This window comes from Galendromus occidentalis, unplaced genomic scaffold, assembly GCF_000255335.2.
Source record: "Galendromus occidentalis unplaced genomic scaffold, Mocc_1.1 scf7180000077460, whole genome shotgun sequence".
NCBI lineage: Eukaryota > Metazoa > Arthropoda > Arachnida > Mesostigmata > Phytoseiidae > Galendromus > Galendromus occidentalis.
In genome coordinates this window covers 647,974-665,510 of record NW_003805448.1, presented here as the reverse complement: position 1 = coordinate 665,510, position 17,537 = coordinate 647,974, and the positions used below count along the sequence as shown (strand labels likewise).

At 51.4% G+C, this 17,537-nt stretch overlaps 1 protein-coding gene across 1 annotated transcript; it reads right to left on the bottom strand.

Moving 5' to 3' along the window:
- Nucleotides 1–4,933: 4,933 nt before the first annotated feature.
- On the bottom strand, nucleotides 4,934–13,166 carry TkR99D (Tachykinin-like receptor at 99D). The gene is made up of 5 exons (XM_018639866.1): nucleotides 12,917–13,166; nucleotides 10,417–10,709; nucleotides 9,189–9,392; nucleotides 6,797–6,947; nucleotides 4,934–5,134 (listed from the first exon to the last, which is right to left on the bottom strand). The coding sequence occupies exons 1-5, from the start codon at nucleotides 13,040–13,042 to the stop codon at nucleotides 4,934–4,936; spliced, it is 975 nt and encodes a 324-aa protein (XP_018495382.1). The 5' UTR covers nucleotides 13,043–13,166.
- Between the last annotated feature and the right edge of the window lie 4,371 nt (nucleotides 13,167–17,537).

Genomic DNA, 17,537 nt, shown 5'->3' with positions numbered 1-17,537 from the left:
TTCAATCAAGACGAGAAGACGACGCGATCCGAGAGAAATGACGTCACGAGAGAGAAAGCAGAGCAGTCAAGACGTTTCATCCTGGGAGTCATGGAGGTACCCAACATAATGGTCTGCGCCGAAGACGAAACGCTGCTTCACTACGATCGATCCTCTAACTAGGCCGGCCAGAGCTCGCTTTCAGACTCCGTGAATGGGTAGCTGACTCAGAGAGCGCTCGCTCGTCGGAGGAGACGATCCTCTCCATCACATCCATGCTTCTCTCCAGCCTAAAACATTTTCCTTCCCCCCTCTTGACCGAACCGTCTGTCTCTGAAGCGCCACATTAAGGAGGAGTGATTTATATGATAATAAGACGTCTTTTGTTTTTTCACTTGGAACAGTGATGTATGAACACGGCCAAGTAGATGATAGAAAGGCACATAATGACGATGCTCGACGAAATATTCCGGGAGATAAATCGTTTTTACATATCCGTTTTATTAGTCAAAGAGATTTTTGTCCTGTCATCTTTCCACAGGGATAGAATTAGCGAAAACAACCCGTCTCACCGCGACGCCTCGTTTCAGCAAAATACCTCACTATGATTCACAAGTCATCGAACTCGAGCGTCTTCGGCGCCCCTCTCACTCTCTACCGGACAGCTGTTCTCCGATTCGAGTCCGAATGAAACTTCACCGGTGAGGCTTTATCTCCGCCAATTGAGTTGGGAGAAGACATCACTTTCCAACGACTAATGTCAATCAACAATGTCCTCATGTAATAAACACGCGCGAGCCCGACTTCGTTCGAGTTGGACTCGCGGCTCGCAATTGAATGTACAGACAAATATACCGGTCACACTGTATACCGGTTACCAGTCAACAACCGGACAACCGTAAACCAGTTCAAAACATTTTGAGTGCTCGGAAAAAGGAGCGCATAAGTAGTAACTTTTTTACACACGATCGTACTCGTCTCGGTACTCTTGGTTTCACTGCCTATGAATTTATTATGATATGGTACTTTTTTCCATGCTTTACAAGAATACTCTCTATGGTTCCCATAGCAGTTGACTTATCTAGACAACAAAGCATTCGTTAGAAAATGTTCACCAAATAATGGTATGCCGTCAACGCACCTTGTTCCCGAGATTAGACTAATTTCGGTGAGTGTTCCAACTGTCTGCATACGAAAGAGATTTCACCGGGGGTCTAGTTCATCAGGGAAACGTTGCTTTGACTCTCGGAGGCGGTGCAGGTTGCCAGGCGCTGTCTCGAGTGAGTCTTTAGTGCCTCAATGGATGAAGTCGGCAAGGAGTTTCGTCCTCACCGATAGCCCTCAAACCGGCGCTCGAGCTCCATGTTTAAGGAAGTATTATACAGTTTCTTCCTGTACAGCGGTTCGGTTAGAATTCAATCGACACGAAGCGCAATCGATGGAAATCTTCAACAAACCACACAATGCTTGACAATGCGTACAATACGACGTATTATTCTTTTCTCACAAATGTGATCCCGAAAAAGACTCCTGAGCTAGCGGCTCATGGTACGCTACAAATTGGTATGTCGAAATATGATCATCTACGAGATGATCACACTTCGGTGTGACCATTGGCTTCGGTCGCAGGGAGGTGAGTTCTTTGCAGGAGGTTGGGTTTGTTGTTCGGCCGCCGAACGCTGCCTTCAGGATCGCCTTGCGCATGCTGGAGCGTGTCCATGTTGACGGTATTCAAATGGTTCAGGGTAACACGTGTTGTGGAATAAGGTTCGGATGCGCACGAATACCGCTTGAACTTCTGGTTGTTCTTGGCGAACGCGCCCAACTGTTTTCCGGTCAGCGCGTAGCAGCAGAAAACCGCCTTGAAGCCTTCGCGGAACCTGAAGGAAAAATTAGACGTCTTAGCACCGAAGGCGGATCCATCATCCACATCCCTGTACATGCTCTGCGTGACTCGATCTTTTTCGATAATCTGTCGAAAGTCCGACGGCGTCAGTGATCGGACGGAACGATGCGATTCCGGACGATATATCCATTGAAGCCACGGTGGGGACTCTCCCGAAACGTCTCCTCCACGATTCCTTAGGGTAGCCCGCCATCCCTCGGAAACGGTAGCAATCAAGAAATTCCATTTGCTAGTGATCTTCCTGGAGAGATTCATCGCGTCGACGTACACTAATGTTGGAGCATAGCGTATGGCGCATGGGCGTAAGGGACACGACATACCGGGACTCTTCCCTGCGTCCTGCATTCCTGCTCGCGAAAGGAATCTTGAAGGAGATGGATGCGCTGTCCGATAAATGGGCGATGACATCACACTCGCCCTTAGTCTATCTCAACAGTGCGATAAACCCTTATCTCTCTGCGCGTTCGAAACTGTCAGCACCTCCGGTGTAGGCGCCAAGAGGATAAATTCAGATATTCTTGCAGGGCGGAGCTCGAAAAGGAGAGGAATCGATGCGGAACGGCGCGAATACGAGCTTTCTGTGGGGGAATGGAGGCGAGAAAACCATTTCATGGTCTTAGCGGCGGGGAATAGACTGACTTCGCCGCATATAATGAGGAGGATAATGAACATCTCAAGGGTTTTCCGGGGAAAACAGCATCGACTCTACCGTTTCCTCCTGGGAGCTCCGAATGGAAATATTTTGACTCTGCTCCGCCGCATTTCCGACGACGGCGAACTCCCGATTCGTAAACCAAGCCGTATGGCCCTGCATCCGGAAGCTTCCGGCTGTGTAAGTGTGTTCTGGCTCTGAACCAGATTGACTTAAGAGCTCCCAGAACCTCGGATACGACGGGCTGTTTCGTCTTCAGATGGATTCTCTCTGGCGAGGCTTCGGTAAATGATGGAGCCGCTGGCGACAGCCGGAGTATTGCAACATTGCGGACAAGTTCTGGAAATTCTAATGGGAGAAATTCCAGGATTGATTTTCCCGGAGGAAGAGCGGTCGAGCCAGATCAGGCTGTGCGGAAAAGGATAACCGAAGGATTTAGCTGACCCGGCAGCTCCAGGACATGCTCCTTCAACGACGCGATCTCCGAGCCGCAGTGTTGCGAATCCATTCGCCGCAATCCCATTCGGTTGGGGAAAAGTTGGAGAACGCACGGTGAAAAGGGTAAGGGCTTGAGGTGTGCAGCGACTGTCTGAGAGACTCGAATCTGCGGACCTGAAGGTTACGCACAAGTCATTCTGAGCTTTGCCGTACTTTTCGAAAGAGGCTTTGTCGAAAGTTTGCCCTCGTCGGGCGAGAAGCGTTGTACCTCAATACTTTCAGCTGGAGATAGAACATGGGCATGCTCCGACCTCAACCCATTCGAACGACCTGAACTGGCTCCTTTTGATAAAGGCCCACTGTGCGAGCGGCTAGATAAAGTTCCAAAGGTCGGAGTCAGCTTCCACGCCTGGTCAGGTCCACTCGGATCCTCCGTCGCAAGGTGTCACGAGAGCTGCCAGGAAACTCTCGATCCGAATTTCGAGCCAGCTGATGCGCCGGTGAATCACCGTAATGCGGTCGCGACAGATGCGAGTAATCATGACAATCGGCCTCATAAAGCGAGTCGAAAACCGCTCGTGCTGCTCAGGACGGAGTATGTGCGTCTACGGAATATGAGGTTCCGCGAGCTTCCGATCGCCGTTGCCGGCAATGATTCGTAAGTTGTCGCTGTGCCGAGTGGGAGTCCACCCCGTTACGTGACACCAAGAACTCCCTCACGCCACGTTGAGTCACGCCAGACGGCACTGACTTGTCCGGAGGCGAATGAACGCCGCGCCGTCGAGTCCCGCACTCATGTGGAGAAAGTAACAGATTTCCGAGTTCTGACCTCATCTATTAGACCGCTTATACACCCGAACGAAAGATATGATATGGTAAGCGACAGCCGAGATGTCCAATATTGCTCGTCTATGGACCGGGTTGGAAGTATTTCAAGAATGCGGCCTCCCTCATAGGGGTGCGCGAATATAGGATTCTCCCGTTTGCGCAGAAAATGCAGTAGCGTCTGGTATATTATGATCCATTGTTGAACGACGAGAGATGATTTCCCGCTTCGCGCCGAGAAAATCCTCATACGCGAGGGATTCATTGGCGTGAGATTTGCTCACGAGGGGCCTTCGGAAGCATTTCGGAATCGAGTAAGGATCTCAATGAATCTCGACTTATCAGATAGTCCCTTCCGACTCAAAGGTCACGGACGCTGCTGATGGGATTTCCTGAATAGACGCCTGGAGGTGATCGAAAGTTCCGAGATCGACCAACGCGGGCTCCGGGGAACTCTCGAATTAATCTTGCTGTCGTTCCCTCTCGACCACATCTCACTCAGTCAAAAGAATGACTGGAGGGCGTTCGGAGCCTTCTAAGACGTCTAAACCGAAAATCCGAACCCGACCTCTGAACCTCCTGGTCCGCAAGCAGAAAGCGATGCTGAGAGATTCTAACTTAAACCGTTCGGCCCAACCATTCCTTCTGAGACATCAGACATCACAGATGCGATCCAAAGTCTTGCATAGGATGCTTGGTCGCACCATCAGTCCTACGCTCATTTCCATTGGAAACTTCCGGACGGGATTGGGTATTCGAAACGGAAGAGGTCGTGGTGGTACCATGACCACAAAGCGCGATGAGCGACCTCATTACGGCACAAGGGCTTGAATCTTCATCTGGGAGGGTCACTTGAGCTCTTGATGAACTGATAGCCTGAGCATTCGCTCAGGCGCACACAAGCGAAAAGTGACGAGCACCATATTAAATGAGCTTTTCAAAGCGGGGTTGAAGCTTTTTCCACGTTCGGGATCTAAGTTCGTCCTATCCTTCCTCGTGAGCGACATGGAGGCGACCACGCGAGCAGACAGCACCATCACTTTCGGCTCTCGGGGACCACTCGCTGTTCTGTTACGCGAGAAGCGGGGCCGCTTTTTCGCCGACGAGGCGACGGGACGGACAGATGCCCCTACTTACCGGCTATTCATCCAACAGTAGATGATGGGATTGTACATCGAGTTCGACATTGCGAGGAAATAGATGGCCAAATAGATGTGCTGAACATAGGCGGAATCCATGATGTCGGGGAAATGATGAACGATGAGGAAATACAAATGATACGGCAACCAGCAAACGCCGAAAATCGCCACAACCACGATCATCATCTTGACGATCTGAAAATAAGCACGGGAATATTATTGATTGAAGCTGAGCTTGGTATTCGCTCGGTGGAAATTTCATCTTGCGACTCCTCATAGACATTTTCCCGCAAAGACCGTCCTTCGCCTGAACGTGCGGCCAACAGCGGTCCGAACCCCGGGCACCATGGCACACAGAGGAATTTTAATCTTCAAATACCCCAAGGCTCAAAACAATCGCCTACTTCCGGCGACGACTGTTTGCCGAGCGGGAAATGAAGTGAAACCGCGCCAAACGGCGATGCGCTCTCGGTTTCCCGACCTCTTGGCAGTTGTCTTGCCCCTTGACTGTTTGACTGGCGGGATGACTCGCCGAGCATTCTCCGAATTCCGCCACGGCGCGGCGGCACATCGGGGAAAAAGTTCTATTAGCCGTACAAAAATCAGCCGCGCTCATCACAATGTTTGTGTACCTTGAACTTGGCGGTTTACAACTCTGACTTGTCCGCGCCTCCAGTTGAACCTGCTTGTGGTCTCGATCCGAAAATAGAATGCTTTCGAACCGCAGCGTGGCTCTCTGAGGAGCCCAGTCATTCAGAGAGCTTCCGGACCGTCGACGTGGACGGGCGCGAAATCATCGCAGCCCATTCAAGCAGATCTCAGTCGGTTGGATCATCGCGACAGCTGCAGCAACACGTCCTCGGTCACCAAGAACTTTCAGTTATTCACCCGCTCAGGGACAAATTGATTCTATTCAGGGAACAGATTGAATGAGCGAATAGCAGAGTTCCGAGGGAAAACCAGAAGGTCTACGAGTGGCGCCTGACAGGTCAGCCCTTTCGCAAGACAGTGGAGATTCTCCGAGACAACGACACGTGTCCTACATCCGCTCATACAGCATGATCACGAAGGGCGCTGACAGGGTCTCTCGACCTGGACCTCATTTGATTCATGGCGTGTCCGCAATTATATCGTGCCTCGTAAACAATTCAGCCCGATTTGAGATTAGCGGATATACGGACAGTTGTTCAGTGAGGGACACCGCCCACAAGGCTCAGGGTCCCGTGCTTAGGTCTAAGACCGGCCGCAGCTCCCGGGATTTGTCGTTAATAGCGAAGACTCTGGGAAACCGACTGGCCGGCGGCGGGTCAAACAGCGACGACCGTCAGTCGACAGCCGAGCGCAGAAGAAAAGCCAACTCATCCACTGCGAGAATAAGATCGATGATTGACGGCGCGAGGACACGGAAGCATCCTCGCCCACGGCCCTCCTCCCAGAACTCGCCCCATGGCTTCTGGAGCTCCCGAAGATTCTTCTTCAAGGTCGCGGGGCCCTTCCATGAGCTCAGTGGATCCGTCGGAGTGAACAGGGTCAACCACCTGCTGTTTTAATCTGTCCCGACGACCGTGGCACGTTGAAAGTTTCTTTCGACCACATTTGAAACGTTTTCTCTCTGTTCGGTCGATCGCGAGTGCGGATCTCGCTCAGCGAGGCAAGCCCCAGGAAACCTCGGAGATCCCGTCAGCCAGACAGGGAGAAAGGATCTCCGAGGGCGGAAAACGGGAACCTCGATTCTAATAATAGCGCTCTTGAGAGGACTTCGGTTGCCATAGGAAACCTCGGGCAGTTTGACATCAGGGAGGTGCGATCTAACGAGCCGATCTACGGAACTCAGGAGGAATAGCCACATGAACTTGCCTTTCGTTTAGAGTTTATCGTCTCTGTCTGCTTGCGTGTAACTTCGCCGATGCTCTGTGAGCCCCACAGTTCTCGGCCTACCCGGAAATACGTGAAGGCCATCGCTTGCATGGGGATCACGTAGGTCACGATCAGGATCAGCACATTGTATCTGAGAAGGAGACGGATGAGCAATGTTAAGTGCCTTTGCTTGAGATTCTGATCCCGAGTGCTTTCCACACGGAGGCCTCCCACCCCGCCAATACGAGGGGAGAGCGACTCAATTCGCGCGCCGCGGATTCCGCGTTTTTCGGCTCGAGCTCTCAGGTAATCGTGGGCGCGCGATCAAAAAGCAATCCAGCGGGGGCGGAAGTCGGATCCGATTTGACCACCCTTCAGAGTCGCATTCTCAAGAGGAGGGGCTGGGAGCAATTTCCGCTCGAAGAGTAATCACCGGCGACGTCTCCAGCGAAATTACGCGACGAGGCAGTAGGGCCGCCCGAAATATGTGGTTCTCGGAACCTATGAACCTGTCGCGTCCCTAGCCTCGCACCTGTTGCAGCTCATTACTAGCTTTGAATTCATTAGGGAAAGTGTTAATCATTCGAAACACTAGACTCGAGCTCCGACTGTTTAGACAATCACGTGGGTGCCCGCTGCCAAAGCTCCGACCGCGTCCGCCGTTTTCCGGCCCCTCCTACCGGGATTTCCCCTCCGGAAGAGAAGCTCGCTCGATCAGGCCTCCGACCTCGATCGCTGCCTGTCGGATTCACTGCCGGTCACTAAAGGCGGAGGGACAGCTCTGGTCAGCTAAATTGTGAATGACAATGTCAATTTTGTTGCAGTCAACTTCGAGTTTGCCACTTTAATGGACATCGCCTCGTACGGAGTGGGACGGAGGACAGGAACAGAGGAAGCCTAAAAAAAGATTGTTAGAGCGAAAAAAAACAGACCGGCAGACGTTCTCTTGGGGCTCTGCCTGCAGCCGCGCTCTGGCCTCGGCTGACAGCTGATCTTGACAACCGATCAAGTTAAAAAGCAGCGGGAAGGACCTTCGTTTTTGACTTCTTTCCCGCAATCGATCTCTTCGACACCGTTCAGTAACGAGACGAAAGCTTCGTTCTCCTTTTGACGCCACCGCAGATCGTTCCTGATAGAATCTCGAGCCGACACTTCCGAGTTCAGGTGCGTTCGTTGAGACCATTCACTCCGGATGCGTCGCATCGACACGGGCGATGAGCTCTGGGAGGTGGGAAAACTCGTCAAATCTGCGGATATTCCGGTGTTCGCTGACACTTGCGATCCGGGAATTCCTAGACAGGGAATGCAGATTTACCTCCGCGATGAGGGACTCCAGTACTCCGGAGCGAGATTCCGGAAAAGAGAAAGCCGGGTCCTCCGCCCCCCATCCGTACAGCGCAACGGGACTCCTAGCGCTCCCCGGATCTTCGGCATTGGGTGTCGCGACACTCCTTTCCCTCCGCGATTCACGTGTTGAGTTTTTTTGTGAGATCTCAGTGACGCGGTTTGTTTCCTCGGTGATCATTGATTCGTGAATTTCTCCGTTTAGGAGCAGTGCATAGTTTTGGTGCGTACGGAGAGATTCGCAGCTCCGCTCTTCCCTCGATTGAAGAGACGCGTGGATCGGCGAGCCTCGGTCCCGAACTGAACCTTCCCATCTCAAGCGCATGCGATGAGCGGTTCCGTCGGAAGTTCCGCGAGCAGTTCTATGGCGAATATGGCCGCTCCTGCCGAGGGTCGCGCGGGAGATGTACGTGATCGTCTCTTCGAACGACGCAGTGTTCCAAAACATCCTGCTACGAAACGATGTTCCGGAAACTCTGGTTCCTTTCCCGTCATAGGAAGCAGAACCTTTTCTACAACGATATCGGGAGGATTTTTCTCTGACATCGGAAACAGGACTCTGTTCAGAACTCCCGAAGCCGAGTCGGCGATCGAGCATTCATTGTCTATGGCCGATTGAGGTTAACGGGGTATGCGCCTAGAGATTTCGAAAATACAGTGTAGCAGTGTAGCCTACTCACAACGAACACGCTCACGCCGGCGAAAACGGTTCGTTAAGGTGAATGTCTATCGTAGCGAGCTTGTCCGACTATTAGGTCTGCTGGGAAAGGACCAGAAAATTAGGAAAAGTCGAACGCTACATGGAAAACTCGTTCTGACGCGCTTCGTTGTGAGGAGCTACTTAGGACCCGAGAGGACCGAAGGAGGACCTGAGAGAACTCGCCTCGGGACCAGCATCGCTAATTAAGATAAATATGACGGGGAAATGTGGAAACGAACGAGGTTCGCCGAATGATAACAAACAGAAAAAAATGCTCTTGAACTCTTGAGGATCACAAATCACAATCATCCTCAGCCATGCGATGTGTAAGAGAAAGAATGTACTCACATGTAATCCTCTTCGCTTTCAGTTATCTCTCCGTCTTCATTGAAAAACATGTAACAGACAGTGTGGTTGTCTTGCTCCCGGGTCCGTGAGTAGACGTATTGTGGACACGAGAGAATCCCAGCCAATATCCAGATGCAAACCGCAATGTTCAGAGTCATGGTTCGCGACATCCGCGGATGAAGAGGATGCATTATAGCCATATATCTGGAAGAGAAGAAAGTTTGTCGTAGGTAATGAAGATCAATTAGACAGCTTAGCCCACGCGAGCTCGTGCGAGAATTGCTTCGGTGATGGTGCGGGGAAAAATAAGTCGTTGCCGTTGGCGGAGTTCCTGGAATCGCACGTACCGCCTTGCGGTCACGCAACTCCGGAAGAATAACTGGTCTCGAGAAACACTCGGGAACAATCATCGCAGATTGACTCCAAATATCGAAAACCGAAAAAATTGATCGCGGATTCCGAGCCAGCTACCGCGACGGCAATGGAGGATCGGCGATATCGTTGATGGAGAAATTATTTCCGCGATCGAGTCCTTTGTCGCTGCGACTCCGTCCCCCTCGCGACTCTATCTTCCCCTAATGAAGGAGTTTGCGGAATCGCTCAGTCCATTCCGATAGGTGTCTGCCGAAGTACGGGAATGCGAGCGAGCCATGAATCATGATCGTCATTATCGTCGAGAACGGGTGCACTACTCGAGCGACACGGTCTTCGTCCTGAGACGCCGCCGATGGTCCCTTTTATCGTCGTGACGCTCCTCTCGTCGCGCGTGACGGAGATGAATGATGTCGTCAAAGAACATTGGACTTAATCGTTGGTCCAAGAGTCGCTTCTAACATCGCCCGAGACGCCTAAACGGAGCTAGTCATTGTCCGACTCGTTTGTTCGGTTTCCCTTTCCCGTGATGGCTGCTGAGTACGAAGAAGCTCATCACAATTGATAAGTCCACAGTACGATGTCTTTGCGCAATAAAAACACTTGAGGATACTTGAAGCGATTCATGAGCCTTGTCGGGAGCTTCTCCAAATTTTAACGAGCGATGTTGCCGAGGGAATCCATCCCGAGCCTCGGAGCGCGCAGATCGATCGGCGCTCTGGGAACCACCTGTTGGAGCTGGTCGCCTCCGAGACCCTAATCGGACATGGACAACGATCTATCTATTCTCGAGGCAGTCTTCCTCGAGGCGAACGGAAGAAGCGCGCGAAAAAAGCAACAACGATTGGAAACTAACCTGTCGATAGAAATGGCCATGAGCGTGAAAACGCTAGCTGAGACGCTAACGACGGCGATAAAGTTACTGAACTTGCAATACCATTCCCCGAACCACCATTCCCGCCGGAGCATGTACGTGAAGTTGAAAATGACATTCAATGTCGAAACCATCGTATCGGCGATCGACAGGTTAACGATGAAGTAATTCGTCACGGTCCGCATACGTTTGTGAGCGAGTACGATCCAGATCACGATCAGGTTTCCACAGGCGGCCACCACGATCATGGTGGAGAACAGAACGCACCATAGCACCTGCGCAACGAAAAACATCGTTAGTTTTCGCTCACCTACTAATACTCCACCACCACAGTTCCGCCACGGAACGGCCCCATCTGCGGCACACAACTAGTGAATTGAATAAGCGTGAGCACTTAGAGAGCCATCTACAAGCTCAAAAGCTGCCGTGTTGTCCTCCGTGGCTCGCTCTGCGGGTCGCTCGCAGGCCGACATCGACATACCTACATGATGAGAAAAGGGAAAGCAAACGAGATAAATTGAAACCCGTCCTTTCAGCTCCCTCCCGAGAGCCTGCCGCTAATAGTCCACCGTATGTCGCTTTCGAGATTAGCTGCTCAGGAGCAAGCTCGCTGAAGATGATCCATGGTTAACTCCTTTCGGAGCGAGTTTCATTCATTGCAACGAATTGGATCTGCCTGGATCTCAAGTGGGGAGTTTTTTTTCCGGGTTCTTCACTTGAGTGCTCTCAACGAAAGCCCTCCGAGCAGATCGAATTCCCCCGGTGAATTAGTTTCCTATATTTCGAGCCTCGTTTCGCGAAAGCTGATACGTTCCGAACCCATTTGACGGGATAAGCCGAAGCTGCCGCTTCATGTGGATCTTTAATTTAGAGATTCACATCAAACGCCGATAGGCAAGTTAGAGAAAAGTATATTCTCCGCGACGGATCGAGAGAATTCCTTCCGAGTCTGCCGTAGTGGGGCTCGCTCCGACTGGAGGGTGCTCAATTCGAGGCTTCGGGCGTTCTCGTGGATGGCTTCGCTAGTCTCCAGTCGTCATGATACCGCTCAGCTCATGCGATGGCTCTCGGCTATTTTACTCGAAGTACAATCGCCGCGAGCCGGAACCTTCAGAATACAATGCCAGTGAAGTATGTCCATCGTTACCGTTCCGATCGGAGGAGGTGAAAGGAAATGCTTCCGTGTCCGATACGGCTCGGATGGAGGGAGCTCCGGCCCGCTTGACCTACGAATAGTTGGAGGATCCCCACTTGATGGCCCAAGTGAGTTCTGGGCTGAGCTTCAGAACCGAAGCGATCGGCTCGGCAGCCGAGCATTCTGCGAGGTGTATCCGCCCGAACCGTTTGGAGTTTCGGAGGCTTGCGCTGAGCTCATGCGATAATATCGCTGGATCATCTTTAGAGATGTCGTGTTGCGCGAAACGTCTCGTGCGATTGCTCTGCCCGACCTCCTCGCGCTTGTCGAGCTATCCTCTCTGGAGAAACTTTAGTCTAAGGAAACACCGTGACTCGCTTCAAACCACAAGATGTTGAGCGGCTCCAATAAGCGAGCTTAGACTTCCCACAGACTACAAGGCGGCTTCTTCCCCCTCTTCCTGATCCGAGAGACTTTACTGGTTTGTTCTTAGCACAAGCACACGAGGCCAACAACGAACGCTTTAATAAAGAATAAATTAAAAGTAAACCCTGCCGCTGTGATCTTGCGAGCACCTCCGCGATTTCCCGTGCGTTCCACAGCGCAAAAGCCCCGGCACTTATGTATTTTAGACAGCATTCGAACTCCAACGATGCGGATTCCATCGATTCACGACGATGAGCGACGTGGTCGGTGAACCATTCCGATTCATTCTGATGCTCCGTATGCGGTCGGCAGCGGTTTCCCGCAGCATGTCCGGTCCGAAAGTAAACCCCCCACGGAGACGTCGACTCCCTCCCCGGCCCCTCTTCGGATCGCCGCGAGCGGGACGGAATGGGGAATCGAGATCCTATAAAACCTCGTGGATATGTGGGCTTACTCGGTACGCTCCGCCAGAGTAAAGTGGGGGGCCATCCTTCAGTGTGGCCTAAGGACTGATCTCGTCGAGGGTCCGAGCAAAGTGAGAGGGATAAAAATATTTGTTCATCAGATTTCGGTCTCGAATTTTGCGGATCAGCAATCACGGTCTCAGAGATTGGCCCAGCGCATATCAGAAGAGTCTCATCAATGTTCACTCAACGTCGCAATCGTAAGCACTTGGAATTGGAGTGATTCTACACATCGGCCAACATTGGCGTTTGGGGAGCGCCAGCCGAGACGAAGCTCGCTTTCGGCAAATTATAAAAACCTCTTTAATTAGCGACGAGTGCATGACTGAATAGCGCGAGGAGACTGGTAGCTAATTCTTGTTCTCCCTATGCTTTATTTTCTCGACAGCGCCGCGCGCGAAGATATTCGCTCCCCTCGAGTAACAGGCTCTCTAAGAAATGAATCCCGAGTACTTACCTCGATGTACAGTGGCATATAGAAGGCAGAATCGCCATCATCGAAAGTAAGGTTCGCTCCATAAATCCGGAATACTTCGGAGATGTTGAATGTTGAGCTGAGATTCATCTCCTCGAGGGCGTCCATTATGATGCGGTCCAGGTGAGCGCCTCGAGGAGCCAGTTTTTTCACCTATCTCCTACGGATGTACGAGAGAGAGTGAGGGAGATAGGAGCTCTGCGACTCCGAGCTCAGGTCCAGGACGCCTCGAGATCCATCATGACCTTGGGGGTTCGATTCTGGAACGAGGAAAGAATGAATGAATGCGATTAATGAACACTTTCACCTCGTCGACCGGCCGCGCTCCCGTCGCGATACCCGAGTCGAAGCGAAAATCTAGATTCACTTTTCGATCAGGATAATGTTGGGAAAAAGAGGAAGGATGACCAATACCCCGGAGGTGCCTCTGCCGAAGACTATCGGAAGTGCTCGAGTGAGGAACTACACCAGATGGCAGATACATTGAGAGAGAATTTCGTGCGAAGTTTGCGGACGGGAGCGGGTTGGCCAAAGCTGACAGCAATAATCCGCGCACCCGACGCGAAACTTCCTCTGAAAGTTTGTAAAGTCTCATCGAATACCACCCATCAAAGTCTCGTCTCAGCCTAAGTCGCTTTGTCCCCATCTCAACTGCGAAGCAGTGATGGACAAAAGCTCAAAGTCATCCCGTGGCCATTCTGCCTACCCCGGCCACGAAAACAAACTTCCGCCCGCAGGGCGACAATAAACTCAGATGCATATTCTCCATATGGAGCCACTTTATACATACATACTTTGGGCGTCGACAAGATTCTGCGGGATCCGCTCCGCTCCGAATCCATGGATACGGTGCCCCATGAACCGATTTGTGTTTGAGGAATTAGCGGAGTGACTCCATGACCATTCTGCGGGATGATTAGCCCGCGTACCGAAGTTCCTCAGTGAGTGTCATATCATGAATCGCAGTCGCGATGGAGTTTACCTCCGACCACCGACGGGCATGCGAGATGAAGTTCTCAAATGAAGGTCTCAGCTGAAGTTCCGAGAGCTTCTCCGCTGCGTGAAGTGGCCATAGAGCATGAAGAGTATTCATTACGGCTTTGAAGGTCGCGCCGTCTCTTCCATATGTTCTCAGGATCGTGTTCCACTTCGGATATGTGTGTGCGAGAGGAGAATGCGGCCGATCGCTTTTTTCGTGAATATTGGAATCCGACCCCTCAAAAATTATCCCGGCGACATGCTACCGGCGAACGTGATGCGGTTTAGCTCATTGTGGTGCGCTCGTGACGTTCCATATGGAGTTTTTTCATCATAGTGAGGCAACCGTCTCTAGCTCTTGAACGAGCGAAACCCCGTCACATTCGACGGAATCACCCTGACTGACTTTCAACAATTCTCCGTCTCCAACCATTAGCGCGGTAAACTTCAGAAGCGTTTCAAAGCTAGGGCGGACGTTCTACCTAGTGAGTTCCGGGACCAGGCGCACGCTTCCGGAGCCCGGAATCGATGGTTCCCCTCTCTCTTAGGGAAAAGAGGTCCGCAAGCTCAGCGGCGATGGTCATTAACGAAATTGGAGAGATCCATCATTTTCATCGCGGACTAATTTCTCGATGTCAGAACGAGAAGACTCGCTCATGGAGAGTGTTTTACGCGGACACCTGCTTGCCAGGAACTGTCTCCTTTTCGTCCTCTCCGACCGATCGAAATTCGATATCGCTCAGCGTCAAGAAGTCAACAAAGTTCTTCGAATATCGACGCTTGTTGGCAGGATACATCAGGAATGTGGGCGAATGTCTCTGTCTTGTGGTCCGCTTTCCATGTCTATTGTCTAGATTATTATTTGTTCCTTGATGCAGCGAAGGTTTCCTGATTGGGTTCAGTGGAAATCTTTGTTATCAATTTATTCCCTCTCTTCCTCTGGTAGGTTTATCCGCCTGGTCATTTCTGGGCGGACATCGAGTCTCCTTGAAATATACGGGATCCTTAATTGGTGTTTTTCTTCATTCCCCCGTAGTACCTGCGATATGGACCTGCGGCGCGTGCGGAGAGAGGGGAAGACCGGAATTCGGCCAGCCATGGCCTGGAGGGATATAGTAACGAATTTGCAGGAGGAGAATTTAAGCACCAAGACCCGCTCTCCACCAGGTTCTCGGAGGGTTTCCACGGGTTTTCGTGGATTTCCGAGCCATGTTCTTGGTGAAGAGTCGCCAGCTGGATCCGGTTAAGAAGAAATCAGCTTCAGCCCATGTCATTGCGGTCAACGCGATCCTGCTAAGGGTTCGTAGCCTAGTCCGACCCCTCGGCCATCTGCCGTGCCTCCCAAGAGCAGGGAGCATAGATCAGAGCTGAATTCCCGCCTATAAGCGATTGCACCGATTGAAACATTCTGCTCCTTGGATCCTCGGTGCATCATGCCATCACTTCTGCAACCACCCATTTCGATGGATGATGGAGTTGGCTCGGTGGACTTACGGATAATCGAATTTTGGGGAAATCTCTCGATCAGCAAATCGTCCATTCGTCAGGATCAGCGCTTCCCCGAGAAAGGAAACGTCAAGCATCTTGGGAAGATGTCTCCCACGTGCCCAGATTGGGTGCTTGTAATTTCCGTCCGTAACCCCCTCCCTCGGTTCCGTCAAAATGTATGCTCAGAACCGTTGTCCTGTCTCATTTTTACGTAGCCTCAAGCGGGAGGATTCCATTGCCTCGAATTCGATGTACAGTCCGACCTGTTTATAGGAGATATGCTTATGAGAGAATCGCACGTATGGGAGACCGATGGGATTCACCAATTTTCGAGCCCATCGACCCCCATGCAGGAGAATTCGCCTAAAAGAGACTCGCTTATCAAAGAAACTCGCTTGAAAGAGAGTCGACGCCCGCACCATCCAGCCTTCCATTCGCTCACAAGAGATCGAGGCTCATCTCGACATGCCCTTCTCTCCTCCGAGAGATTGATGTGGCAAAACCAGAACGACGAAGGGAACGTAAAATGAGACGGAAGCGAGTCTCACTCTAATTTCTTCGGTTGGTCGCGTGATCTCGCGTTCGATTCTATGGTGTTCCGACGACAGCGGTCGGAATGTCGCGCAGAACGCTCTCAACGCTTGAAAAGGTTTCGGTGTAAGACTTCTTCAAATCGAATACCATTGACAGTGCCATGCCGTCAAAGACTTTGGCATCGGAAAGTCGACCATCTTCAAGATAAAGAAATCTCCGACTTGAATCTCTGGAGAACAAGAACGCAAATCGGAAACGTAAAGAGCAGCGGCGGATCACGAATCAGGAGATTGGATCGACCATGTTTACCCCGCCATAATCGAAGGATACACCCCGGACCAGATATACAACGCTGATGAATCTGGGCTGTTTTCAAGGCGACACCTTCCGGACTGCTCGCTGTTTCAGGAATGATCCAACCCATGGATCGGGGGATTATCAGAGCTACTGAAGCTAAGTACCGTTCGCAGGTCATAAGGCTCTTCCTGCGGGACCTGGAGTCAGGGAGAGCAATCGAGGAATCTGCAAAGTATATCGACGTTTTGAGGGCTCTCCACCTACTGCGACTGGCCTGGTCCCAAATTAGCCGAAAGACTATCCAAAACTGTTTCAAGAAAGCTGGATTCGTATCAAGGAGACAGAGCAATGACGGAACTAAAGATGGGGTGGAAAGGGATTTTGTTTTGCCTGTCCCGCTTGGTCTCACTCGTCAGCAGTTCGATGACTTCGTCGACTTAGATAGAGACGTAGATTGCTGGGGATCTATGCCGAAAGTGATTCAGTCAAATCACCCGAGTTGGCTCCAACCGCCAAATAAGCGATCGCACCCGAAGAAGTAGGAGGAGAAGAGTTCGAGCCGTCTGACACAGCTCGAGGAGCTCTCGGAGCCCCATCCGTTCTCTTCCGGCCTATGGAAGAGAATTACCATTCGTGCGAAGAGTTATTCGCGATCGAAAATATGGTCGAATCGAAAATCATTAATGAGAAATTCCAGGTAAAGATGGCCGATTTCTTTTTCGAGTGAGATCCCTTCAATAGTCTAGGGCAGGGGTGTCGAATGAGTGCTTGGAAATTGAATGAGATTTGTGGAATGAATCCCTCCGTGCAACCGAATGAACGATTCCCTCGATCTTCGGAGGCTGGAGCAATCTTCCATGGACGATAGGAGTGTATTCTCCTTTCGTACGAAAGTAAATTTCTAATGTGGCCCGCGGGCACCTGCAGCGCTCGAATGTGGCCCGCCAAAAATTCAAGTCTGACAGCCTTGGTCCCGAAAGTTGCTCACGTAATTTACAGGAAGAAAGTTATTCAAGAGGAACACGGGATACTCTCCCCGATTAGCTGTCAGGGTTATGTTGAGCGAATAAATGTCTTCGAAATTCGAAACTCATGACGTTCATGTGGGGATCGTCTCTGCTATGCAGAATATTGATGAATTCACGCTCCCACATACAAGAGAGACTCGCTTTAAAGAGATTTTTCTCAATTTCCCGGGGTTTCTCTTATAAGCGGGTCCGACTGTACGAGCATGGAGCAAGGCGCAGAATCTCCCACGAGCTCACATGGAGCGTCGGCTGTACGATGACACTGACAAGCATGCCGT